The sequence below is a fragment of the Galleria mellonella genome, unplaced genomic scaffold (assembly GCF_026898425.1).
Source record: "Galleria mellonella isolate WM207_F2 unplaced genomic scaffold, CSIRO_AGI_GalMel_v1 utg139, whole genome shotgun sequence".
NCBI classification, from domain to species: Eukaryota; Metazoa; Arthropoda; class Insecta; order Lepidoptera; family Pyralidae; genus Galleria; species Galleria mellonella.
In genome coordinates, this window is record NW_026441995.1 from 4835454 (window position 1) to 4863387 (window position 27934).

The 27934-nt window shown below is 32.4% G+C and overlaps 1 protein-coding gene across 1 annotated transcript; it reads right to left on the reverse strand.

Annotated features, from left to right (window-relative positions):
- Positions 1 to 4720: 4720 nt before the first annotated feature.
- On the reverse strand, positions 4721 to 27400 carry LOC113519337 (cytoglobin-1). Its single transcript, XM_026904395.3, has 4 exons — positions 27248 to 27400; positions 12619 to 12779; positions 6958 to 7183; positions 4721 to 5940 (listed from the first exon to the last, which is right to left on the reverse strand). Exons 2-4 carry the CDS (start codon positions 12771 to 12773, stop codon positions 5803 to 5805), a joined length of 519 nt encoding a protein of 172 aa, XP_026760196.1. The 5' UTR covers positions 12774 to 12779; positions 27248 to 27400; the 3' UTR covers positions 4721 to 5802.
- Between the last annotated feature and the right edge of the window lie 534 nt (positions 27401 to 27934).

A 27934-nucleotide genomic window follows, 5' to 3' on the forward strand; every position in this document is an offset into this window, starting at 1 on the left:
GTAAAGTTGGCTGTAACTAATTAGAAGTTACAATAAGTAGACTATAGACGATATTTTAATATAAAACATTTGGAGCAAATTTTATGTAGGTGACAAATAGTTGTTTTGATCATTATGTGAAGTGTTGTATCGTATTGTATCGTATAGTTAGCGCAATGTGTACGCACAACGGTGAGGCGGGTCGAGTGGTACGCGCCACGCGGCGGCCAGTTGCTAGCTCGCAACGCAACCGCCCATGTGACGCCCGCGTCGTAGTCAATATGTCCTCTTAATAATTGTACCACTCCACCACCAGTAGACCCTCGACTCTCACTGCACAGCACTGCTAGACTAATTCAGTTATTGCGTAAGGATATTTTTCTTACATTTCGATAAGAGTAATGTTTATAGTATAGGCAATAAATAATGTTAAACAAAAAGTCCCTATGTAATCGAACTGAATACAGAAACGCATGTTATATTTGTGGCCTCTATGAATAAGATCTAAGTTACATGTTAAAGAAAATTAATTTTGCTATGCACAGAAATGATACTCAATTAATTGCCAAAAAGTAATATGTATTGTATGTAATTCATAGTTCAACAATATTTCTTTTGGGCATATTTACTTTGAAGCTCTTGCAAAACTAGATTATGAGTAAGTAGGTTGTAGAATTCGATGTAGTAGAGTGAATGCATATTATATAATAAAAAAGTACTATACATATATATACTATATCAATTTCGTGTATTGTTCATAAGTAATAAATAAATGGGTTTAGCCATACTTGGGCTGGTTTGATATATATGTTACTGATTAATTGTAAAAAAAATAAAAAATCATTAAAAATATGCGTTTTATTTCATTTCCTTATCCCCTAATATAGATTTAGATTGTAGTTACGATAATATTTATATTTAATAAATGCCACAACATGTACAGCAAAATTATAATCAAAACCGGTTTTTTTATAAGTGATAATGGAATTTTAACTCTGTCTCCGGTATCGGTATATGTTGGCGGGCACCAGAGATAATTAGATAGGTAAGGATGAAAGCAGGCCACTTGGTCTTTAGTGACGAATTCTTAAAAAATGAAAAAAGATAAAATGTCAAAATCTTAAAAAAATTATCGATATAGAAAATAGTTTATGTTCCTATGGCCTATGGCAGACAAGATTATTGTTATACTGTCTTAGGTTGTCCTCCACGCGGTTCGCCTTGGAAACCATCGTAGTTAATTCCAGTTGAATCCATCAATTCGTCAACTGCTTTCATCTACTGGTGTTGGGCCAGCGTATAATGATAATACAGCGGGATTTTTTTTAATGGGTGATAATCGAATAGTAACCTCGCCCGCGCTATAGGTATACGACGGCGGAGTACTAGTGAGGGATGATAGGCGAGCATGAAAGCAGATTAGTTAGCCCATCTTGACGAATTCCAATAGAATTACGATGGTTTCCAGGGGGAACCGCGTGGAGTTAGACTTGATAAGGATGTATCGCTAGCAACGGGTCAGTTAAACCTCATTACTAACAATCCCTTTCCACCCTGGAGACGGGGTTATTTATACACGGGCGTACATCATGATTGGTTAAACAGTACGTAGTACGTAATACTAAGTCTGGATTGATAATACGAGGCATTTGTTAATGGGTTTAGATGGAATGGTAACTCTGTCTGCGATATCGGTATACACTGGCGGGGTACCAGTTAAGGGTGACAAGTGAGGATGAAGGCAGGCCAGTTGGCTCCTAGTAATCGATTGAACAAGAATTAACCACTATGGTTATTATGGTGATAGGATGTATTGCTAGCAATGGGGCTGTTAAATTTCATCACTAACAATCCTTTACCCCCCATAATACGAGGTTTAGAGGTAACAAACTTAGGTATTTGTTATAGAGTAAGGATACATCTTCGTAAATTTTTGTTTTTTCTTTTTTTTTTATACAACTTAGAATGGCAAAGAAGCTGACGGTCCACCTGATGGAAAGTGATAACCGTTGCCTATAGACATGAGCAGTACCATGGACATAACAGAGTATACTGTTTCGCCCATGATACCCTCCATGCGTCGCCATTCCTGAGGACTCAGGTGTTATTCCTCTGTACCTAGTAAATTCACGCCATATCCCACCCTTCAAACCGAAACACAGCCATGTAATCAAAACTGCTTCACGGTTGAAACACGAATGGGACAGAGGTACCCAAGCAATCGACTTTTGTACAAAGTCTCCCTTTGGTACCTTATATGTACGCTTCATTGTCAATAGACCACCCCCTTCTTTTCCCATAACTGACGTAGGAGGCGATTAAGGGAACCTAATGGTCGAGGGATGGGCGGCAGAAACCCTCTTAAAAATCACCAAGGCCTAACTATGGTTGTCAACCCGCCTGCCAAGCGCGGCAACTGCTGGCTAAACCCCTAATAGGTCTATATTCAGCAGAGAACCGAATATGTATATATATATCTGTCTACTGCTGAGTAAATAAGTCTCAAAAAATTTTCTGTTCCTAAAACATTTTTTATATCAGGATCTAGAAACTAAAAAAACATACTGAAAATGTCGAAAAAAAAAACCATTTGTACCTGTACCAACAGCACTACACAGTACAAGGTATGCACATACTGGTCAGCTAGTCTATCGTGATGGATTCACTTGGAATAGAACACGAGTTTCCAAGGGGAATCGCGAGGAGGTCGACCTGACAGGGTGTATTGCTAACAATGGGGCTAACCAATTCTTATACTTAACAATTCATTATCACCCCTATACATAGCTATTATTATGTAATATTGTACAATATTTAAGGTAATATAAAGTCTAGGAAAATGTAATAAAATTGAAACTATTAATAAATACTAACACTAGTTTTTAGGATTTGGTTACGTTAATTAACATTCTGTATATATACGTATATGCCTAATGTACCTAGCTATCTAATTTGCTCTAGAGTTGCACACTGAGTAGGGTCAAGCACGCTTGACTTAATGGGAGGTTTAAAATGTGGAATAAGTATTTGAGCAAATATAGTCTAGAGGCTTCGCACAGGGCATTGTTTTACAGACAGTGAAACAGAGTAAAATTGTACAATAAGTAAGATGTTATCGTTTAGTTGCTTATTGGAATTGTACATATTTAAATTTTGCGCATATAAGGGACTATCCGATTGTACGACAGTTTTGTCCGTCATAATAAAGTTTTCTTTTTTTTTATAATTTTGCAAGTACAAAAGTTGTGTGTCCAGACCTCTTGTATGAAGTCACGGTACCCGGTAATTTATTTATTTATTTTTTATTGCACAATAAAGTTTGTACAAATGCTATATGGGATTCTCTATTAATTTAAATAATATAAGGCAATTATTTAGGTAATTCCAATGTTATTAATTAATTTACTCTTCAAACGGCTATGCGTCCAATTGTTGAGTCAAGATGAAGGCTGGGGGAAACGGATAACAGCTTCATTGCTGGCAATATATGCGAACCCCCTGGAAACCATTGTGGGTAATTCTAGTCAAACTAGACCTGCTTCAGTCTCATCGTATTGTTTTTCATTAGTTCTCCACTAGCGTATACCTATAGCGCAGGCGGGGTTGCCATTTTATTATCATTCCATATAGAATTATCATTGTGGGTAATTTAATTAATATTCGAAATACCTACTTTTGACGATCACGGGTATAATTGTGTTATCCAAGGAATTGTTTATTACTATTTAGGTGATCGCTATACTATAGTTAGATTAAAAATTCCAAAAGTACACAAATAAAACACGAAGTTTATAAAAATTATTATATTTACATTCTATACATAGATAATATTTACATATGTAAGTCGCTACAAAATGGAAGAGACAATTGTATTTTATTAATTAGGTATATTTTATATACATTTGTTAATAGGATTTATAAAACAATACCTTATATAATATTTATATACTTTTATTTGTTTATACAATCAAGCAGGTGACGAATAAATGAACTTCGCAACTTAAGTGCAATTCTTACGTAAGATTTGAAATTCACTAACCTAGGTACATATATCTAAACTATGTAGGTAAGTATATAAAATTCATCATAATCATGTAAACAATCAAAGCTTTTTAGACTAGTAAGTTTGGTATATAATGTATTTATATAAATGTCGCTAATATAGCGCTATTGCAGAGTATATAATCTTATATATAAAAATCTTGTAGCACGGTGTTTGTGGTCGAACACCTCGGAAACTCGACCGATATTTATGAAATTATTTATGTATATTTGGTAGGTATGAGAATAGGTCGTAAAGTATATTTCATATAGCTAGGCGATTAGACTGTCCCTATCCAGAAAAAAATGTTTTATAATATATATGGCAATACAACATTTGCCGAGTCAGCTAGTGAAAAATGAAATGGTTTTATAGTATAAGTCGCTCCAAGTGCATTTTTAATGGTTTTACAATTTTAAACAGACATAAAATAGCTATTAAACATTCTGGGAATGAGATATTCACCGTGAAAAACAGCGTTAAATAAAGAGTTAATTTTAAATCTAGTCTCTTAATTAATAATAATCTCATATTATTATAGTACTTTTGTCTATCGTCAATAAACAATAGAAATAATGTTATAGACAGGTACCTAATATGCTTTACAAAAACAGTGCCAATAGAGTATGCATTCAAATGAAAGTAAATGCAATATCTAACTTAGTGCAATACAATGTGTGCATTGAGAATATTTTAGAAAAAATATAATAAATTTGATATTTTTCGGTCTCCAATTAATATTCAATCACATTTTTTTTTCTATGCCTATAAGAGACTTGACATGAAGTTAGATATATCTATAGGTAATATTTTACCTGTATATTCAACCTACATATTATTCAAATTTCTTCGTTAAATTTTAAGAGTTGTTCTGTTATTAGGTAGTGTGAATGGTAGGACATGAAAAATGAGGTACCATGCTACATAAATGCAAAATATGGGTAAAAGTAAAGTGACAAAACATTAAAAGAAGCAAGCCTCTTATGCTTCAGTCAGGCAGGAAAACAATGATACCAGGAATTTTATGAGATACGTAGGAATTAAAATTTCATGGTAAAAAATTATTTTATTGACTAGATTTATTTTCTTTTTTATTTTCAAAATGGCAAACAAGTTGACGGCCCTCCTAATGGAAAGTGGTAACCACTGTGTATAAACATAAACTGCACCATGACCATTTCAGAATTTATTATTGTTAGGAAGCCAAACGAGCAGACGGTCCACCGTTTTACCGGTTTCACCGGTTTATGGAAAGCGGCTACCGTCGCTCATGAACACCTGTAACACAAGAGGCGTTGCTTGTTGCCAGCCTTTTAAATGTCTGTAGGTAAATTTACGTAATGCCCCATATTATATTGTAAGGGGAAAATTGAAGACGGAAGCTTGTTCCAGAACCAAGATGTACGAGGTAGAAATGAACGGGATGCACGAACAGTGATAGTGTGCCAAGTAATGAGGATGAATACACTGGTAAAGGTACACTGTGATGTTCAGTACCTATACGCCTTTAATGCATTGCCATCTTAGTAAAATTATATAAAACTGATAAAAATTGTATGTAAAAAATCAGCAAAAAGACGTAAAAGATTCGATATTGTATGCTCGTTTCTCTACGATATTATAACATTGTGGTGATCAATACTCTTATATCGGAGACCGTAAAACTCATTTGTAAATCTAATGATTCATTTTTATCAAATAAATGACTAATGATTTATTATTTTACTCGAAACTTTGGTCAGCTGTAAATTTGTTACAAATGTATTAATTCTGTACAGCTGTTACCTCACTTCCGTCGAGTTCAAAGCGTAGAAGATATTTTTATACCAGAAGTCTACTGTTTTAGCCCAAGCGCCGAGAGTGGAGTCATTTAATTTGAGCACTTCTATGAACATTTTCACGATGACTTCTTTCAAGTCCTGTTGAATATAAAACATTATTAAATTAAAAGTGTAGAAAGAGCATCAAGTGTTTTGAATATGTATACTCCAAAACATCAGCAACAGCAAACCTTTTAAGAATATTCTACCTTTGTTTTTTGCCCATAGTTACCCTAGTTATAGGTTTATTTAATGGATTAAAATGGAATGGTGAATTTTTTTTAAACACAGGGGGCAAACTTGCGGCTCACCTGATGGTAAGTGTAGTCACTTACCGCCGCCCATGATCACTCACAACACTAACGGTATTTTTTTTTTTAATGGGTGAGAATGGATTGGTGGCGGGGCACCAGTGAGGGATAATAGATGAGGATGAAGCAGGTCAGTTAGCCCATCGTGACGAATTCAACAAGAATTATTCACGATGGTTTCCAGGGGAACCACGTGGAGGTCGACCTGATATATGCCCTATATTGCAACACTAACGGTATTGCAGGTGTGCTGCCGGCTTTTTAAAAAGGAATATGCACTTTCTGCCTAAGATATCGGTTTATGCTGGCTTGGGCACTAGGGAGAGATGATAAATGAGGATGAAAGTTGGTCAGTTGGCTCATCGTGATGAAGTCAGCAAGAATTTACTACGATGGTTTCTAGGGGGAAACGAGTCGAAGTTGACCTGATAACCCTATCACATTGATAACTGATGTTGTTCAAAATTTTTAAGTTTGAAAAATAAATCTATGGCTCACTACACGTTTTGGGGTATTGTAAGTGTGGTGAGTAATCTATAAATAAATAACAATAAGGATTTTAAAATCATTACTAACAATCCCTTTCCCCAACCATCGCAGTTAATATCTGGTAAATTAGTCATTTGTCACAATGGACGAAGTGACTTGACTTTATCCTCATCTATCATCCCTTATGCCTTCAGCGTGAACCAGTAGATTCATTATTAGATTTCATATATTAAAAAAAAAATATTAAGGAGGTTCAGCAGTGAACAATGAAAGGCTGAAATCATGGTGACGATGAATAAGACTGGATTATTCTTACGTGGAAATTTTTTTCTTTGATTTGTCTTCTCTTGTGCGAGTCTCCAATTTTGACCATCATCGCGGCGACTATTTCTGGCTGGTTCAGGTTCACAACCGCCAAGTTTAGTGACGTCATCAAATTAATTACGTGCGCCTTGAACTGTATGTTCTCGGAAAATTCATCTTCGTTCACGTTCTTTAACATTTTGAAGAAGTCCTTTGCATCGGGGTACGCTCGGAAGAATCTGTAACAACGAATGATAATTTGATTGTATGGTAGAAACTAGGGGTATATATAGCAATATCTATATATTTTAGTTACAATATCTATATACCTGCCCAATGAGGAATATGTTAAAAGTCTGTTGTCTAAAAAAATATATTAGACAATAGACTTTTAACATATTCGAAAATAGATATTAGACCGATATGGGCGATATCGAAATAGATAATGACTTTCTCTTGCTATCCATGTCCAGAAGAACTTAACATAAACATCGGTATTCGTTTAATCCATGACTAGTAGAAATAGAGACATAGTTATTGATACATAGGTAGTTGTTGTGGAAATTACCTACGACAGAATAAGGGATATATTTAAGACACTTTTGTGTTCCGTTTTGTTAAAATCCTTTATGTACGTAGTCTACCAATATACTATCATGTCACTATAATTTTTTATATTATTAGCTGACACGATTAACGTTATTTTTTTCTCCTGTCCCAATCTAATATTAATTATAAATAATAAATTAAATATCCATTATCAATATAAAATAATTGCTTTATCTATTTTTGAGCGAAAATTCTTATAGTAGAGCTACGGTTATTTTTTGGTAGAGCATTAGCTTTTATATTTTGTAAGTTTATTGTTCTCAAATTATAATAAATATATAAATTCTGAAATTTATTTCAATATAGAATATTAATGCAATATTTTTTATTCCTTCTTTTGGGCACAAATCTTGTCTGGAAGATCTTATTGCTTAGCAATAAAACCGCCTTCTGTACTCCACTATGCTTATTGAAAATCCTCCAAAAGTCCATATAGGTGCAATAAAGTGTTAAATAAAACAAAATATTGCAATTAATGTTATATATGTATAAATGGTCTGAATGAATATAATTTTTAATTAAAAACACTGTAGCAGTTTTTATGAACGAATAAGCAATTTATGTTTGGGTTCTCAACAATCATTTTTATATATCCTCTATTTTGTTGACATTGTAAATTAAATTTGGCACTGGACCTGAACTACACGTGTAATTATACTAAGTATAGCGTGTAAGTACGTAATAAATCTATGCGGTTGACCTATAAATTGCGTGAGACAGAAGCTAACCAGATTCATTTTATCACAAATTTCATTGTGGTTTTGAATTAATGTTTTGGCTTTAGTTAACAGGCGAAAGCTCAAATTTTTAAGACTTGAATTTTTTGAACTGTGGTCATAACTACTCGTATTGTTCAGGTTCTTTGGAAAATTTATCTATATATACATAAAATGGGCCAACTTTTCTTTTCTCGTGGGTGTCGTAAGAGACGACTATAGAAATTAAATGGACGAGGGATGGGCAGCAGCGTCACTCTTTAAACATCACCAACTACTGGTAAAACTCTTCCAAGGGGGAAGCAGGTTTCTGTTCAGCACTGGACAGTTAATGATATTTTGGAAAATAATAATAAGGTTGAATAATATACTAATAGTTATTTTAATATTTAATAGCGTCCTATTCCGGCTTCGCATGAGTGCAAAAGCTATATTTACAAATTTCATTAATATAGTTTTTGCGGTTTCGGAGTTTAATGTGAATGAACATCGTGACACGAGATTTTTATATTAATAGGTTCTATTTTAGTTGATATATACTATAATTGTATGCCTACATTATTTTTTTGCAAATATTAAATTGCTCAGTTAGTTATCGAAACTGCTAGCGGCGTAGCGAGTTGGCTAGGACGGCTTTAGTTACCTACGATTGATCTATTTATGTTTCAATTTTGTATGTCTACGTCTTAAAATTTTTATATATATATAAGTTTTATATAGGTAACATATAAAAACTAGAACTCATTTTATAAGATATGATTTTGTTCTACAAATAATAATTTTCCAAATCGCTTTATGAATGATGGAGTTCTGAAGGTATAGACATAAAAAAATATAACCGATTTGAAAACCTCTTTGACCTTTTGACATTAGTAGAAAAGAGTACAACAGTGTCGCGTCTTCCTCATTGTTCTTGATTGAAACTACGTTCCAAATTGATCGGTAGATTAAAAAAAAGTGTCTATAAACTCCTATAAATAAACAATTTTTAAGGTTCAGTTAAGTCTTTAAATAAATTTATTCTTCTCAATACAATATGTATTGTTCAAGTCTCTCTAAGTCATGATTTAACAAGGGTTTTGTTGTAAATTAAAAAGTTTCTTCGGGGGAAAAGATAAAAGTTTTATCCCATTGCTACGGAGGAGTTCGAGCTGAAAATGGGACCACCTGGCGAAGCTGTCGATATCGTGAACTTTCAAGTTTCCTTTTTTATCGGGCATTAGATATCGGGCATTGACCCTAATCGTTGTTGTTTTTAGCAGACCTCAAAAAGAAGGAGGTTTTCAATTTGGTTGTATTATTATTTTTATGTTTTCTTTTTAGCTCAAAACTCCGTCATTTCTACGCCGATTTGGAAAATTATTTTTTTATCTGAAGGCGCATACTTACGAGTACAGATTAGGTTCACAGAAATGTTATCAAAATTGGTTGAGTAGTTTAGCTTTCAGATCAAAATAATTGGTTTTGTCACAATTGAAGTCTGTTTTTTTTTGTGGGTCACAATCTTTATTATGGGAAGTATAGAAGAGAACTGATTGCAATAAATCTTTAAACCGAAACAGGTTAATATTTTATAGATAAGATATGTTCAGTTCATAATTTTAAGTCACAACAGCAAAATAAGTTATAAATAAAATTCATGTATAAAAATATTAAATTTCTAATCTGTCAAGGTTATGCAAAAGTAATAACAGTAAAAAATTATGATAAATATACGTCTGATAGTTTCTCATCGTAATTGTTTTCTTAAATATGTGATAATAAGGGATCTATATAATAAGAAAAAAAAAACAATATTAAAAAAAAAAACAGTGTATGTTCCTGTGTCACGCAAAAACCACTTACTGCACTAAATATTCATAGAAACAGTGAAAACCGCATCCAATTTTTGAAGGTCGAAAATTATTTGGTATATGTTTTATTACGTACTTTCGAAATCCACGCGTATTAAGTCTCAGGCAAATTTTAGTTAAATTAAAAAAAAATTAAACAAGTATTGAACAGAAACTGTTTTTATATAAATAAAATATAAGTAACAAAGCATTTAACGGAATAATTTTCAACAGCAATCCACTTCTGGAAACTCGGATACAGCTTCACCCACCATTGTCCTGATTTCTGCGGTTGTGGACAAATTGCCACAATAAATCATGACTTCTGGATTACATTTATCTTGTTGTGAGGTTATTATACTCGTACACGGCGTACGTGGTATATAATAACTAAATTTGCTGGATTCTCGCTGGTTAACCACGGAATATTTATGTTAAAATTGTTATAAGAATAAATCTATTATTATTTTGATATAATGTACATAATATTAATATGTACATTATTACGTTTATTTTTTTTCTCTTGAATATGTTTTCCTGTTGGTGATCATATTGGAAAACTGCTTAGCTAGTCGATTTAAATAAATATTATAAGTAAGAAAATGTATTATGTTTACATTTAGTTTTATTGCTACATATCGAAAAGGTATTATATTATATTCCATATTTTTTTATGCAGTAAAAATATTAATAAAAAAGTTCATATATTATTGAGTATTAGTCTAACAGTAATTAATTATAAAGTATTAAATTTTTCCTAGAAAAAAAAAAAAGAACTAGACAAATTATATATAAATTAAATTTACACATAAACAATTAAATCACAATTAATAATATGATAATGATCTCGAGATTAATGGTTTTCATTATTTAATTCAAATAAAATTCTATCATATTTTCTTCGATACAATAATGCTAATAAAATTGGTAGATAGTCCCGTGTCGAGACGAGTTCGTTACACCAATATATTAAATAGATATTGATGTTAACCATTCATAAAGCAGCGCTATGAAGCCGAATTGAATTTACATTCATGTTATATGAAGGTAGTGTTATTCAATTGTATGTTGTTGTGTGTGTATTGAAGACACGCTGTATCGCGCACGAAATGCTTGGTAGGAAGAGAGTACTGAGAATCACTAGAAAAATAAGGTTAAAGAGAAATATTCCTTAAATTTTGGCATCCATTCGTGTATTTAAAATTATTTTCTAGGGGGCATGGCTCATTAAAAAGGCGTCCATGTTCTTTTAAACATGTCGGCGAAACTTAACTTTTACTTGTCGATTTATCCTTGTTAATTTCATCTTTAATGTCTAAAGGTTTTAAATTCATGGGAAATTAAGTTATCTCACTAATGTATGTAATATTTTGATAATTATTTAGTGTAGTCACGAACATAATCATTATTTAAATTTTTTATCAAATTTCTATCTCTTAGGTATTCGTATCCCACCAGCGTATGGTAATACCCTAAGTTTCCTTTCCATTTTCATCAATTATAAATACACTGTATTACATGTTTTATATATATTTAAAGCGAAATCAGTTCATGGTAATATAAGATTATTTTATATATTTTTTCAATTGAATAATGTTACTTACGAAAGGTAAAAACCATTGATATATTAAAATAAATATATATCTAAAGAGATTGGAGTATTTTTCTAATGTGATATTTACATGTAGATTTAAAAGACGATTTTAGTTGCGTAGATATCACAAAATCAGTTTAACTAAAATACATGTTGGAATACGCGTCGAAAACAATATGTTTTCAACATACAAACTTTAGAATACATGTCGCTAACATGTATACTAGTAAGTACGAAAATACATGTCGAATAACATAACGATGTAAATTTAAAAGCTCGTTACTTATGAAATGAAACATATAGACTTCTTTAACTGTAAGCGCAGAAGTTATTTCGAAATAGGTACATAATGTTTTAGTACTTGAAATTTTAGTGATTTACGGTAATAGAAATAGAGTTACTGCGCTCTAATATTGGCGACCTCGTATATTATGTGAATATGCCTATATACAAGTGGATATGGACAGACTGCGTATATGAAATCTTTCGATATTCCATCATAATAATAAAAGAGCTTTAAACATGTGTCCTGTAATATAATGATTTTATAAACACAAAAAAAAAATACTTTAATAAACAACTGTTAGCAAATTTGGACTTTATGTAATTTTATTTACGACGCTTAATTTAGACTTCTTATCTTTCATCCAATATATCTATGAGTAGGAATAAATATTATAAAAAAAACTACTTTATATTACTTATTTATAATAAAATAATTTCATTTATCAAGTAGGGATAACTTTAAAACCGAACTTTTTGGCGGGAAAACAATTGTCGAATTTTATTCTCATATTTAATTTTACGTTAAAATATGTTATTACAAAATGAAACGGGTCGAATTTGTTGATGAGATTAAAGAAATCACGAAATAACATATTTATCGATTTACTTTATTGTAGTACATGGTTAATTCAGTTTACCTTTTCAATAATTCAGTGCCATTGTTCACAGCGTCTGCGTAGACGGGGGCCCATGACTTCTGTACGGCGTACACCTCGCGTCTAGTCAGACCGGACAGCGGGTTCTGTAGGTCGGGGTTGCCTCCCCACCACAAATAGCTGAGCCAGCTACCCATCGTTACCTGAGAATTTATCGAATAACAGGTTATTAGAAACTACACACGCTTGTATACACACGTACACCCGTTCTATGACTGAACGTATGGAATAAAAAGAAAAAAAAGAAAAGAAATATACTATTCTACTTCGACTGTGCTTATATAGGAATATATGAAATTAAAAATATTAATACCCTTTTAAGTGTTCTATTAGTGAATCTGAACATTTTTCTCAAAGAAACATGGGTACAAAAATTAAATAAAGTTTAAAATTTCTAACACAAACTTTCTCTGCACGTTGACTTCGGTTAGATTGATTTGCACTGAGCTATAATAATATTTAGTAATCACTCAGAATTAATCCCGTTAAACAAAATATTTAATTATTTATATTAAATATATATACCTATTCATTTATTTTATTACTGATGATCAGCTGACTCTACACTATTAACTAGTTTTTATCAGCAGCTTAGTCTACGTGGAACGAGATAAAAAGTAGCCCGTAACATTCTCCATCCCATGTATTACGTGTATACCAAATTTCATAGTAATTAGTTAAGCGGTTAGGCCTCTAACAGGTAACAAACAAAGAAACTCATTATTATATTTATAGTATTAGTAAGGATATATGACAGTCTATACTACTCTACTATATCGATCAATATCGTTGTCAAAATATTTGGTTGTTTGGTAGAAATAAATTCTAATATATTCATATTTTACAATAGAACAAAATTTTTTATACGTCATTCTAAAATATTTTTTTTATAATAAGTATCTAACAATGAAACACAGTCTAAATAATGGAAAATGGCCATCACAGTATTCAATTTATTAAGGACAGTACAGTAGGTAAAATGCGAGACGCTGTGACCTAAAGCGCCGTACTCTCCCTGAAGAAGACTTTCGGATTTAATTAGAAACAACAAACATAGTATGTCCATGATATTCTTGTTACAGTACCTTTTTGCCGACCTGGCATTTTGCATGGCTGTGTTTCGGATTGAAGGGTGGGATATGGCGTGAATTTACTGGGTACAGAGGAATCACACCCGAGTCCTTAGGAATGGTAACGCATGGGGGGTATCATGGGCGAAACAGTATACTCTGTTGTCAATGGTACTGTTTATAGGGTACATGTCTATAGGCGACGGTTACCACTTTTCATCAGGTGGGCCGTCAGCTTGTTTGCCATTCTAAGTTGTATAAAAAAATAATCTAAGACAGGGAAACCTGAAGAGTACTTATTCGTTCGGAGAAGCATTCCTGGTGATCACAACCCTCTGCCTTGAGGATTTGTCCGAGAAAAAGTTACTGTGAAAATTATCTACGTACTCTATATAAATATCACATTTCGTCATCAGTATCTGCTTTCCCATAACGTCTGCTGGTAAAGAATGCCATATTCTGTAATATATTTTTTTATTATTCTCTGTTTAGAGTATGGATATTGAAATATCAAAGGAAAAAATGAATTTCTTATAAAGTACCTAATCCTCTTACAGTAGTTGTTGCCTGCCTTGTGTTTTCATTCGGTGATAAGGGAGCAACTGTGGCTATGTCAATATTTGCGACGTCAAGTCACATGTTTGGTGTCGACGAACATTTTGTCAATATTGTCATATACTCGTATAGTAATCTCAGAGTGTCAAGTGGTTATTGTCTACTGGTATAGATATTTTTTTTTATGCAACTTAGAATGGCATACAAGTTGATGACCCAACTAGTGGAAAGTGGTAACCGTCATCAATAAATATGTTATACTATATTAGGTCGACTAGAAGGAGACTTTGTACAGAAGTCGTTTGCTTGGACACCTCTGTCCCATTCGTGTTGATTGCCATTATAAAATTCACGCCATATTCCACCCTTCAAACCGAAACACAGCCATGCAAATACAACTGCTTCACGGTAGATACACGAATGGGACAGAGGTACCCAAGCAATCGACTTTTGTACAACTATTTCCAGCATCAACAATATCTATATAAAAATAATTCTTCAATGGTTAATATCGATTAGATTATATATACCACCCACCGGCAATACACTTGAAATATTTTTCAATACTTTAGTTTATATTTGCAGGCTTTATTCAATTTATATTTGCAAGGAGACCTATGTCCTCTTATTGGAAACTTTTAACAAAAGTAGCCACGCTTGGCAGGCGGGTTGGCAACTGCAGTTTATTTTTCTTTTTGATGGGTTTAAATAGCATGGTAATCTCGCCTGCGCTATCGGGATACACTGGCGAGGTACTGGTGAGAGGTGATAGGTGAGGATGAAAAGGCGGATCAGTTAGCCCATCGTGACGAATTCAACGATACATTAGTCACGATAGTTTCCAGGTGCAAGCGTGTCAAGGTCAACCTGATAGGGTATATTGATAGCAATGGGGGACTAACCTCACAATTCCTTTCACCCTGGCAACCGCAGTTAGGCTTTGGTGATATTTTAAGACGGACGCTGCTGCCTATCCCTTGACCATTAATTTTCATTTACGACATCCACGGGATGGGGGAAAGGGATTGTTAGTAATGGAGACTAAGAATCCCATTGCTAGCAATATACCCAACCAGGTCGGCCTCCTCGCGGTTCCCCCTGGAAACTATCATGGTTAATTCCTGATGAATTCATCATGATGAGTTAACTGGCCTGTTTTCATTCTAATCTATCACCCTTTACTTGTACTCCGCCAGCGTATCCCGTTAACGCAGGCGGGGTTACCATACCATTTTCACCCATAAAAAATATCCACGGGATAAGAAGGGGTGGCCCATTCTATATCGCGACCACACGACTATACGTATACATCATCATCTCGGCTATGATATGTATACATATGTATATATTTAAATTTTTAATAAAAATTTTATATAATAAAGTGATCGACAACCCTACTGGATAATGACTACTGGATGCTAGTATTCGGCGAGGCATTCGAGCGATATTAATTGGAGTTTGATGGTTGACCTCACGGCACACGAATTGAACCCCAATAAATGATAATTGTGAAATATTTTATGTCAATTAATGCATGAATACATGTACTTGTAACTACATCAATGCGGGTGGAAAACTATTGTTAGCAATTAGGTTTATTGCACCATTGCTAGCAATATACCCTATTAGATCGACCTCCCAGCGGTTCCCCTTGTCCATCATCGTGATTGTATTATTATTGAATTCGTCATGATGGGCTATGACCTGCTTCATCTTCACCTATTATCCCTCACTGGTGCCAGTGTATACCATTAGCGTAGGCGGGGTTACTATTCCATTATCATCCATTAAAAAAAATTCATCAATGCAATTATTCTTACGTTATTTGTACAATTTTTAATGTAAAAGATAAAGTTCAACCGTTTTGTAAACGACGGAGACTAGTACCTAACTATTTTACTAGTTTACAAGTAAACTTATAGATTTTTGTATTTTATGCACGAAAAATTATACCTATGTGTATATTTCAACCTGTATTTGTTATTGTATTTCACTTGAATTATTCACTTGTCATTGTATATTTTTATTAATGGTGCAATAAAGAGTAATAAATAAATAAATAAATACTAGCAATATGTTCTACCTACTTGGCTAACATGGTTTGCTTGGAAACTGTCACGATGGACCAATTAACTTGACCTTTATTTTCATTTATCATCTAGCAAAAACCAGTTCTGTAGCACAATCATCGTCATCATCATATCAGCCATTAACTGTCCACTGCTGAACATAGGTCTCCTATTGGGGGGTTTTGCCAATAGTTGCCATACTTGGCAAGCGGTAGGCGGGTTTAATTAGTCGTGTCTGACGATATTTACGGGCAGAAAAGGGGTGGCCCATTCTATGTTGGGGCCACACGGTGAAACACTATAGACTTTAGGAATGACAACGCATGTACCCCTCATGCGTATGGTAATTGTGTATTCTGTCTGTGGCGCTGTTCATGTCTAGTGATGTCATGGCGATGGTTACCACTTTCTATCACGTGGTCCGTCAGCTTGTCTGCCATTCTAACATGTCTAAGACAGGAGTATCCTGAATTTTGTTCATAATATTTTAATTATCTCTGTGGCTAATAATAAATAAACAAATTTATTATTAATTGCGTTAAGCATAATAAACATACTCAGCGTATAAATAAATATCGATAAATATATTTTGTAATATATTTTTATATCGCAATGAAAGGCTATCAGAAGTTATCATAGGGTAAATGTTATAACGGATACCACTCTATGAATTTAAGTAATTGTTGACTATTTATATAAGTAGGTATATTATAAATATTTTTTTATATTATTTTCGTTATACTATTATGTTTACATATATATAATATTTATACTGCGTTTAAAAATTATCCGTAGCCCCATTTTTCTTCTTTTAGTCCTATTTTTTTCACTCCTATGCATTGACCAGACGCAACATTAATTACTCCTCTCCAACCTAAGGTTGCCTGGAAGAGTAATAAGATTGCCCATTGTTGTCTCTTTATCTTGCTTTTTGCAATTAATTTTTTTTATCTTTATAATCTGTATCATTCTTTGAAGGAAACCATAAAGAGTTTAACTCATTCCTTCAAGGATTTTTTTTTAATTTATTTGTTAAGATCTGTCACAATACCGAATCTATTACAAAATTTTTATTACAATAGTTTATAGATATTGACATTTAAAATTTTAAAATAAACATTAGTACACCGACCAAAGAAAGTTTAGTTAAACATTGTTTAAATAGGCAATGTTTTATATTATATTATTTTTGTACTTAGATATTTAGGTCTCGTATATCCGAACACGTAGGTATTAAACATAATGTGAATAAGTATATGTGTAGTGTCTCACAAGACATCTTCGTCCATAGCTTTTAATTAGGCTGCGCCTCATGCCGTCAAACGTGCTCGGAATACGTCTCCGAGTGCGTCTACGTTAGGGTTGCCATCTATTATCAACGAAACAGGACAAAAGGTTCAAATTTCAGGATTTTGAGCTTAAAACTGCTTTGATATGTAACAGCTATTTGATATACTGATATACCAAATAACTGTTATATATATTATATTAGCCCTATATTTTGCTCTACAAAAAACAGCGACATCTATTGTATATTTTTATTTATATATTTACTGTTTGTGTTGTGACTCGTTAATGGTACTGCATTATATTGATTCTATATATATATATATATATATATATATATATATATATATATATATATATATATATATATATATATAAATCTATATGATATCATATTTATTAAAATGTTTTTATCATTATTAACCTATGCGACCAGTCTCAAAACTTTATCTTCAGGAGTATACTAATTTGGCAATAGCAAAATAATACTGATTTATAAAAATTCATGAATTTTTAAAAAATTGTACAAGTATTATAAATAAATAAGGTCATATATAACACTTAGTGGATGTAATAATTTATGATCGATTAAATATATTATAGACACATTAGACAAAACATATTTGATTTTAGTGCCGAATGATGTATTAACAAGAAAATTTTACTCAGTAACTAGTAGATATTTTTTAGTATATCATCAATCAATACATATAATAAAATCGTAATTGATCGTAATTGTCGGTACATGGAAGATATATAAGAAAAACTATTGTAGGGGGGCTTTATAAATGCAATAGAACTCGAAACATTGAAAAATTTTCAAATTTTTAAGCTTAACCAATTTGAAAGCGGTTTTCACTAATGTGTTGTTATTTACTACACTTAAAATTTTGTTTTATTTTAATCGTTACATAAACATTGTTATTAACTTATTGTTGTTACTGTATGTTTTAATTTATATATATATATATATATATATATATATATATATATATATATATATATATATATATATATATATATATATATATATATATATATATATATATATATATATATAAAAGTTATATCAATCTAAAGAATCACATATAAAATGCTATAAAATAACCGATCAGTTGAATTGGCTGAAACTTTATAAAGATATTATAGGTTTATTTTCATTTAAATATATAATACAATATAAGACCGGATTCATGAGAGTTCCAATGGGAATGATATATGGGAAATACCTAGTAAGAAGCGAGCAACGCCGCAGGAAACGGCTAGTAAAATAATATAACCTTAATGTGGTAACAACATAGGAGTAAACGGTAACGATGACAGAAAGAATAATTGAAATCCGTCTCGGAATACAAAAAAAAAATACAAACAAAACTTTAAAAGTACGGAATGTATACAAAAATCTACTTTGAACCCTCACCGGATGTTCTTTGAACGAGTCAAGTCCGGGGTAGCCCTAATTGATGGCAACTCTAGTCTATGGTAATATTTGGCCATAATTCCGATTTTACGGGTCAGGTCACGTAATGTTTTATTTCTTAAATGGATTACCTGGGTTGCTAGGCCGTTATGTCTAGGGAGGATCATTTAATAAAGTTATTTGATTATAAGCTCTCATAAGGGATTTCGAAGGAGTACAACAATGTTATTGTAATATTTTTTACTATACTAATATTGTAGGTGTCAAAATGAGTTTGTTTGTTTGTTTTTCAACCGACTTCAAAAAAGGAGAAGGTTCTCAATTAGATGTTTATTTTTCTCTGTTAACCCTGTCAATTATAAACTTATTTGAAAAATTCTTGTTTTTATCTGAAAGGTTTCAGATTGGTTATATAGAAATATTATCAAAATCGGTTTAAAAGTTTAGTTTTTAAATCAAAATAACTGGTTACATTAAATTAAAATAATTGCTTTGCAACGATTAAAGTAAGTTCTTTTTTGTGCGCCTTAATCTTGAGTTATTGTTTATTACTTCTTGAAGTCTTAACAGCTCAATTAAGCATTATAAAATTTAGCATAAACGTTGGGATGGAAAGGAATAAAAGTTCTTAAGTGGCATCAGCGGGCACCGGACCATTCTTCCTTGCAGTCTATGGAGGAGGCCTATATTCAGCAATGGACGGATAATGGCTGAGATGGTAGTGATGTTGGGATTGAAAAGGACATGGCTACTTTTTATCCCGTTCACATCTTTTTTAGAATATTATCTTGGTGCTTCACTTGCGTGAATCAGTATATAAAGTATCCTATTATTTATTATTTATTTTACACTTTATTGCACCAAGTAAGAAGAAAAATAACAAATACAGTAAATATTAACGAGAAGTGATACAAAAAACGGTCTTATCGCTAAGCAATCTCTTCCAGACAACCTTTTAAAGTAGTGTTAACCTTTTAAAGTAATTTTTAAGGTACAGGATATTAAGAAAAAACCAAAGGATAGGTGGCGCACTATTATAAAGATATTATCACGTACAAACATATATACACTACATATACACAAACAAATATATACATAAACATACATATATTTATTAGCATGTGTTAAGGTAGGCTATCTATATCTATCTATCCGTGTAACAAATTTCATTCAAATCCGTTCAGTACTTTTGCGTGAAAGCGTAACGAATATCCGATGTATGGACGCATTCTTACAGACTTTTGCATTTACAAATATTAATAGAACTTGTACTGTAGAAAGTGGTAGGCTCGCCCTTTACTATGTTGGATTGTATCCTCGGCTAAAAATAATATAAATCTCTCTGACTACCACATTAGAAATTATAGTCGTGACCTTATTTGTTTATTTTTACAAACAATTACTCACTCATAAATAAACATGAGAATGGATACCCTTTGAACTTTGGTATGAATATCAAACGGTAATCTCAGATTGACCTTTCGCTGATCGCTTTATCTTATTAACTGAAGCGCACTGAAAAATGAATAACAAACGCGTCGAATTTAAAATGTGGGAGGATATGTCTAGTGCATTCACTTTTATTCTGTAAATATCTTTTTTTATTAAAAATATTATAAAACATTTTCGAATTAATATCATTATCGTCATATCCAGCGTTAACTGTCCATTGCTGGACAACCCCCTTTATACAGGAGGAGGCTCCTCCTGTATAAGGGTTTTTTTACAACACAGGGGGCAAACGAGCGTGCAGCTCACCTGATGGTAAGTAACTACCGCCGCACATGATCACCCACAACACCAACGGCATTGCAGGTGTGCTGCCGGCCTTTTAAAAAGGAATATGCTCTTTTTTGTGTTTTACCAATGGTTAAACTTTGGATATTTTCGTTTAATATAAGGTATTTCTTATTAACTTTAACAAGTAAAGCCAGGAATTACCTGCTAGTTTGGTGCACTAGTCTCTTTTTATTTGTTCAGCTCAATTTAACACTTATTTGAAGGCTATGCTCTGTATTTCTTTGAACTTTGAAATTTTTTGATATTAATATTTCTTTTTCAGCAATACTCTTTGTTTTTTGTAAAGATAAAAGGCACGTTAGCTCGCCTGTTTTAGTTAAACATTTGAAAAGGATTACAATGCCAGGCGGCAACGATTTACCAGCACGCGGTCTAACATGTAACAAAATTTTTCATTTCGTGGTCGGAATACTACGCTCAACTTTTGAAATAAACAAAATAATTTGCCTAAATGAAAATATGGAAAAATGTTGGCAAAGTAAAGAAACGTAGCATTGTGAATTATCTTATTTTGTATCACTTAATGGTAGTCTGGCCGTGTGGCCCCGGCATAGAATAGGCCACCCCTTCCTATCCCGTAGTTGTCGTAAGAGTCGACTAAGGGAGGGCGAAGGATGGGCAGCAGCGTCCTTCTTAAAACATCTCTAAAGCTTGACTGCGGTTGTCAATCCGTCTGCCAAGCGTGGCAAATACTGGCAAAACTCCCCAAGGGGGAGGCTTATGTTCAGCAGCGGACAGTTAAAGGCTGATATGATGAATGGTAGTCTAGTTACTCGAAAATTAATTGAGGGTTAATTTTGAGTAAAAATAATATTTTTGTCTTAATAATATGTGTGTATTAACAAGGGCTCTACATTGGACACTGCAAATTTAATAAGCACAGGACCCAACAAAGGTCACGTCCAAAAACTGTTTGCAGATTTTCTTACAGTGAGGAAGAAACGTCACAGCACGTAATTTGTGGCTGCACCCCACTTATACATAAACGAGATATCTCTTTTAGAAAATACACTTTATACTTGAAGAGATAAAAAACATCGCTGCTAAGAACGTCTTAAAATTCCTATCACTGACAGGAATCCGTAGCAAACTTTAAAAAAGGGCGAGTACAAAAGGTCACAGAGGGCGCAGGTTACAGGTTTATCTGCCTGAAAAAGCCCATCTTCCAATAATAATAAAAATAAAAAACTGTCCAGTGTGTAGACAATTTGTATGATGTATGACAAACAGTGGGTAGAGGAAAATACAGAAGTGGAGGTGTTGCTACATCAGTCTAGTTGTGATCATGGCTGGTGAAAATTATCATAATTTACCTAAATTATCATTAATTTACGTCTCTTATAAACCATTAACCATTTTAGGGATTGTTGTATATATATTTGTTATTATCAGGAAATGTTTGAAAAGCTTTCAATTAAATTTTATTATTAACTAGATTCGGTTTCAGTTTTTCCTTTTGGAGGTACAGAACCCTAAAAAGAGCAATGAAAACGGTTTTTCCAAAAATTCCCCCGGCAACATTGTCAAAATAGCAAAATTGCGGAAAATAACTTACGTAATCAATAGAGTCGGTACTTAGGTATTTATTTCTGACAAAGCTTTACAATGTCACACCCTGACAGCTGTAACAATCTGTGTTCTGCTTTAAATAACCTCTGCGAACTGTATTTATACAAAAGTAGGTGAACTGAATAATTATGATCTTTATTACGTTTCTATAGAGTTCAAATACGGGAAGTATATTTGGTTATTTTCGTTGTTGGTATTGTGTGGTTGACGCGACAGGTTAATGAATTTTAATGGGACAGTGAACGCATCACACAAATAGTGCCTACAATAGATTCCCGTGGTGTCATTCAAACTATAATGTAATTCCCATTTTTTACGTAAACAAAGGAAAATAATAAATGTTGGAATTTTGTATGTGTGTTTTGGGAATTTTAGCAAATTTCGGCGTGGTTACAAGTTTAATGATTTTTAATAGGTTTATTATTTAAAAAAATGTTAAGGCCTTTTACCTTTTTCTTTCCCTTTTTTAATTTTTTCTTTTTTTTATTTTATATGGTAAAAAAGTTAAATATCAGTATTTATTGGCTCTGAATTGATTTCACAAATAGGATTTTATCTACTTTGTCTACACACGGAAAGAGAGAAAATAAATAGGAATCAATAGGAACCATTAAAAAAAAATTCAATTAAACACCTAATAAAAATCAATCTATATGTTCATATAAAAGTGGAAATTAGTATGAGTTAGTAAATACACTAATATATAAGTTTGAATAGAATAACGTTCTATTCAAACCTCTGGATGTAATAATATTTTGCACAGGGATTTCTCATAATTGTAATGTAAAAGTGTTCTAAGAAAGATTTTTTTGGTAATTATGTCAGAAATGGCAGATAATTAGCTCCGGCGGGACGAAACTAATACAGATGTGAAATATTTGTAAGTTTATTGCCTTTTAGCGTCAGAACAACTTGTTAATATTTTGCATAAATACGTTAATGGTTCTTATGATGATATAATTTTATAAATTCAGCAATGCACAAAGTACATGTTTGAATAATGCCTTTTTTAAGAGCCTATAATAATATTCCAAAATAATTAAAGAAATACTTGAATCGAGGAGAAAGGGATTGTTAGTAATTAGGTCTAACACTTCCATTGCTAACAACATTCCCTGTCAGGATGTTTACCACGCGATTCCCCTAAAAACCATGGTAGTTAATTTTTTCAAAATTCATCACAATGGGCCAACTGACTTGACTTCATCCTCACCTATCACTGGTGGCCCGCCAGCATATACCAATATCGCAAACGAGGGTAGCATTCCATTTCACCCATAGAAAAATACTTATATCGGCATAATGTATTTATTACGCAACCTACATTATTGTTTTCCTTATTGCATCCCAATTTCGATTTCAACCTACCATAATTGCATAAGTACCTACTTACACTTAGGTAACAATAAAATAAGTAGTAGTCAGTATCAATTTTATTGCTATGTATTTAAAGTCGGTGTTGTTTTAATAGCATTGTTGGCTGGGCCTTATCAAACCAACCGAGTTTACATATTTTTATTGTTACTAATTTACTTTTAACCTTTAGGTATGTGAGTGAATAAGTCCTTTCCTTGAATTTGAGTCACATGTACATGTAAAAATATGGAATTCCTTAATGAGGATAAAATATTTTGATTTGTCATTATATATTTCAACGTAATATCCTAATTTTCTTACATCCACATTTATACGTAATACTATTTAGTCATTAGTTTGTATTGATACATTCAGACATGTAGGGAAAATTAATATCAACAAAAAAATCGAACGAACAAAGAATCGAATCTATCGAATCTAGAGTTCGTATTTTAAAACTTATTAAATTTGTGCGGAAGTTTAGGAACCAAATACTTTTTTTTATCCTTTTATGATACAGGTAATGTATCTTTAATACATGTAATGATTTAAAAAAAATCAATAATTCAATGCCCTAATAAATATATTTATAGATGCTAGAAGAGTTAATGAGATTCTATATCTTAGATTATATATATATTGTCTCTATAGAAATGCTTCGAGAAAAAGGGGTCAATTTTTTATACATTTTTATGTGATAAATAGTTATGAGTGATTAATTTGTAACTTCTATATTTATTTAGTCTTATAATTTCTGCATCTTTTTAATGAGTAAACACTCATTTTATTTATTAAATAATACGTCAATATATATTTTATGCGTAAGTATATAGAACATTGATTAAAAAATGAATCAGCTAATTTCATACTTAGCTGACAGAAAGTTGACCCGTATTTGAGGCTTGATATTCTATCTATATAGGGAGGAAAGGGATTGTTAGTGATAGAGACTGAGAATCCTATTGCTAGCAATATACCCAACCAGGTCGACCTCCTCGCGGTTCTCCCTGGAAACTCTCATGGTTAATTCCTGATGAATTCATCATGATGGGCTAACTGGCCTGTTTTCATTCTCATCTATCACCCTTCACTGGTGCTCCGCCAGCGTATCCCGTTATCCCATACCATTTTCACTCATCAAAAAAAACTCTATCTATATAATGTAAGTACTATATATACTTATAGATGCTAGAGAGGGAATGATTCCAGTTGTTTTGAGAAATAAAATAAAATAATCGCTGAGCTCCTAAAGAAAATTGATTAAACTTTATACATTATTTTGTATTTGGTGAAAATGGAATGTTAGCCCCATCTGCGTTATTGCTATCCGCTGACGAAGTACCAGCAAAAGATGAAGTCAGGTCAGTTGGTTCATCGTGATGAATTCATGAAGAATTAACTACGATGGTTTCCAGGGTGAACTTAGTGGAGATAAACCTGTTAAGGTAAATTGCTAGTAGTGGGGCTATTAGATTCTATTATTTTTCTTCCAAAATTGACAATGGAATTAACAATACAACTTAGAATGGCAAACAAGCTGACGACCCACCTGATGATGAGTGGTAACTGTCGCCTATAGATACGAACAGTACCATGGACATAACAAACTGTACTGTGTCGCTCATGATATCTCATGTGTTGCCATTCTTGAGGACTAAGGTGTTATGCCTCTAAACTCTGTCATTTTATATTCCACGCTTTAAACTGAAATACAGATACTTATGTAAATACAACTGCTTCACGTCAGAAAAACATAAATGGTACAGAGGTACCCAAACAAATGACTTTTGTACAAAGTCTGTCTCTGAATATTTGCATGAGACTCTTGTGGTTCGAAACTTAACTTTAGGAGTCCTGATCAGTATATATATGTACTGCTAAAAAGGCCGAGAGAGGTCAAACGCACAATAAATGAATTTTTGCGACAAATAAATTTGTAAAGGGAATTTTTTATCGATAAAACTTGAAATTGAGGAAATTGCCTACAATTAAGTTTGCAATAAATAAGATTCTTATACTACTATACTATACTTAGAATTTTATATAATATACAATGTTGACCATATCGGTCTAATGGTTTAACACATCGCTTTGCATTCCGATGGTCATGGGTTCGATCTCGCATAATGTAAACATTTGCACTGATAAGTATGTTTGCAGATGCTAGTTTGTATTGGTCTGGGTGTTGTCTATGTATGTATAAAACATATATTTATAACCAAAAAAAGGATTTAAGTATAGATGTACAAATGTTTGGTGTCTATAGCTAAGCTAAGTTTGAGATTAGATGGAGCAGTGTAATACATGTCTACTGGTTTTAATTAATTATCTAATGTTCTGTGATGTTCATATCTTTGGATGGTGGCTACTATTTTCCATAAGGCAGGTCGTGTCCTTCATTACCATTCTAATCGTACAAAAAAATCAGACACTATATTATTACGATTACTATAGTTTTCATATGATTTTGGTAGTGCAATTTTTTTTTGGATTATTGGATTGATAATTGTCATTACATAATTTTTGTTTTATGTCTCTAATTAATTAAATGTGTAAATGCTTTTTAAGTTACTACAAAATTTAAAGAAAATATAAATAGGTAAAAAATATTATAAATAGGTAAAAAATAATAAACTATAATTATTTATTCAAACTATATTTAAATATTAATGCATGCAATAGGAGGTTACCGATTGGAATGTGTAAATAAAATTAGATGCGATAAAAATACTTGAAGCGTGACATACTCGTATTTAGGAGGTGTTAATATTATACAATTTTACACTTTAAATTGAAATGGAATTTTACACATTAAATTGAAATTTTCCAGAAAATCACAAAATGCAAAATAATTAGGAATATGTATTGTGTGATTATAATAATTACGTTTTATATAAACTAATAGAGTTTTACCAGATTTTGTGGAATCCACTTAAAATAATTGGCAATTTTAGCGTCGTGCAAGGTCGGAATGTCGTAAAGATTAATTTTATGATCACTTTATGTCACTAGCTATGTGGTGAGGTCGCCTATAGATTATCAGTATTCATATATATAGTAGATGTTTGGTAATTGTATACAACACAGTAATCCCGATATAAGAATAATATTTAATGCACTAAGTAACAGTGTGTGTATTTGGCTAAGACAATTTATTTCAAGTGTGTAAAAACTATCTTATCTTATTCTTATGTTGACTACGTATATAAAATATTATCATATTACTGATCAATCAATTTATGTATGATAAAGTAGTTTCTTTTAAATGACAGTTAAATAAAAAGAAAATCGATTGCCACATTAGAAAATACTTCACTTTTTTAAAATAGTTTTAGAACAGTTTCGAACAAATACGACACGTGAATAAAAGATCAAAGCAAAGTGTAACGATTGTCTTGCCGGCATTAGCACCTAGAATAAAGCATGAATCTTTTATGTTTCACGTAATTTAAGGGCATATCGTGATCGGCTATGGTAATACTTACAAGTCACAATGTATTTCAGTGTCACGACGAGTTTCGCGCGCGTTCGCCTTCAGTTCTATAGTGATTGGTTACTTAAACGCGACAGTTTGGCCGCGACACGTGTTGTCTGTCCACGGTACAATAGAGTACTGACTTGTTTACTACGCCCGCCGCCCGCCCGCCCTACGGTAGAAGCCCTATCGGATAATAGTATGGATAAAGGGGTAACCATACTGCGGGGTTCTCAAACTTTTTCATCGCCTGATCACCTTTGAAACATAAAATATTTTATGGGGATTTAAAACAAGAAAAACTTGGTTTTATGCTTGCTTTTTTATGACATCTTTTTATTTAATTGTTTTACTGTATTTTAAGTACACATGAAAATATACAATGAGAATTGGTTCCTTCATCACCATATCTTTCCTTTCCCGTGGATGTCATAGACTGTGGCTAATGAGATTTAATGGTCGAGGGTGGGGCAGCAGCGTCCCTCTAAAATAAATAAAATATCACCAAAGCCTAACTATGGTTGTTAACCTGCCTACCAAGCGTGGTAAACCACCAAACCAAAACCTCTCTTATGGGTGAGGTTTTTGTTCAGGAAAGACCAGTTAATGATATGATGATGATGATAAAACTAAAATAAAAGTATGAAGTCCATCGCATTTTTTAATATAGTTTTGAAAACTTCAGATAAAATATAAT

Coding starts and splice junctions, on each gene's coding strand:
- LOC113519337 (XM_026904395.3), bottom strand. CDS start 12,773: ATGGGTAGCTGGCTCAGCTATTTGTGGTGGGGAGGCAACCCCGACCTA. Junction 7,184..12,618: donor GGCACTGAATTATTGAAAAG/GTAAACTGAATT, acceptor TCGTTGTTACAG/ATTCTTCCGAGCGTACCCCG. Junction 5,941..6,957: donor TCAAAGAAAAAAATTTCCAC/GTAAGAATAATC, acceptor TATATTCAACAG/GACTTGAAAGAAGTCATCGT.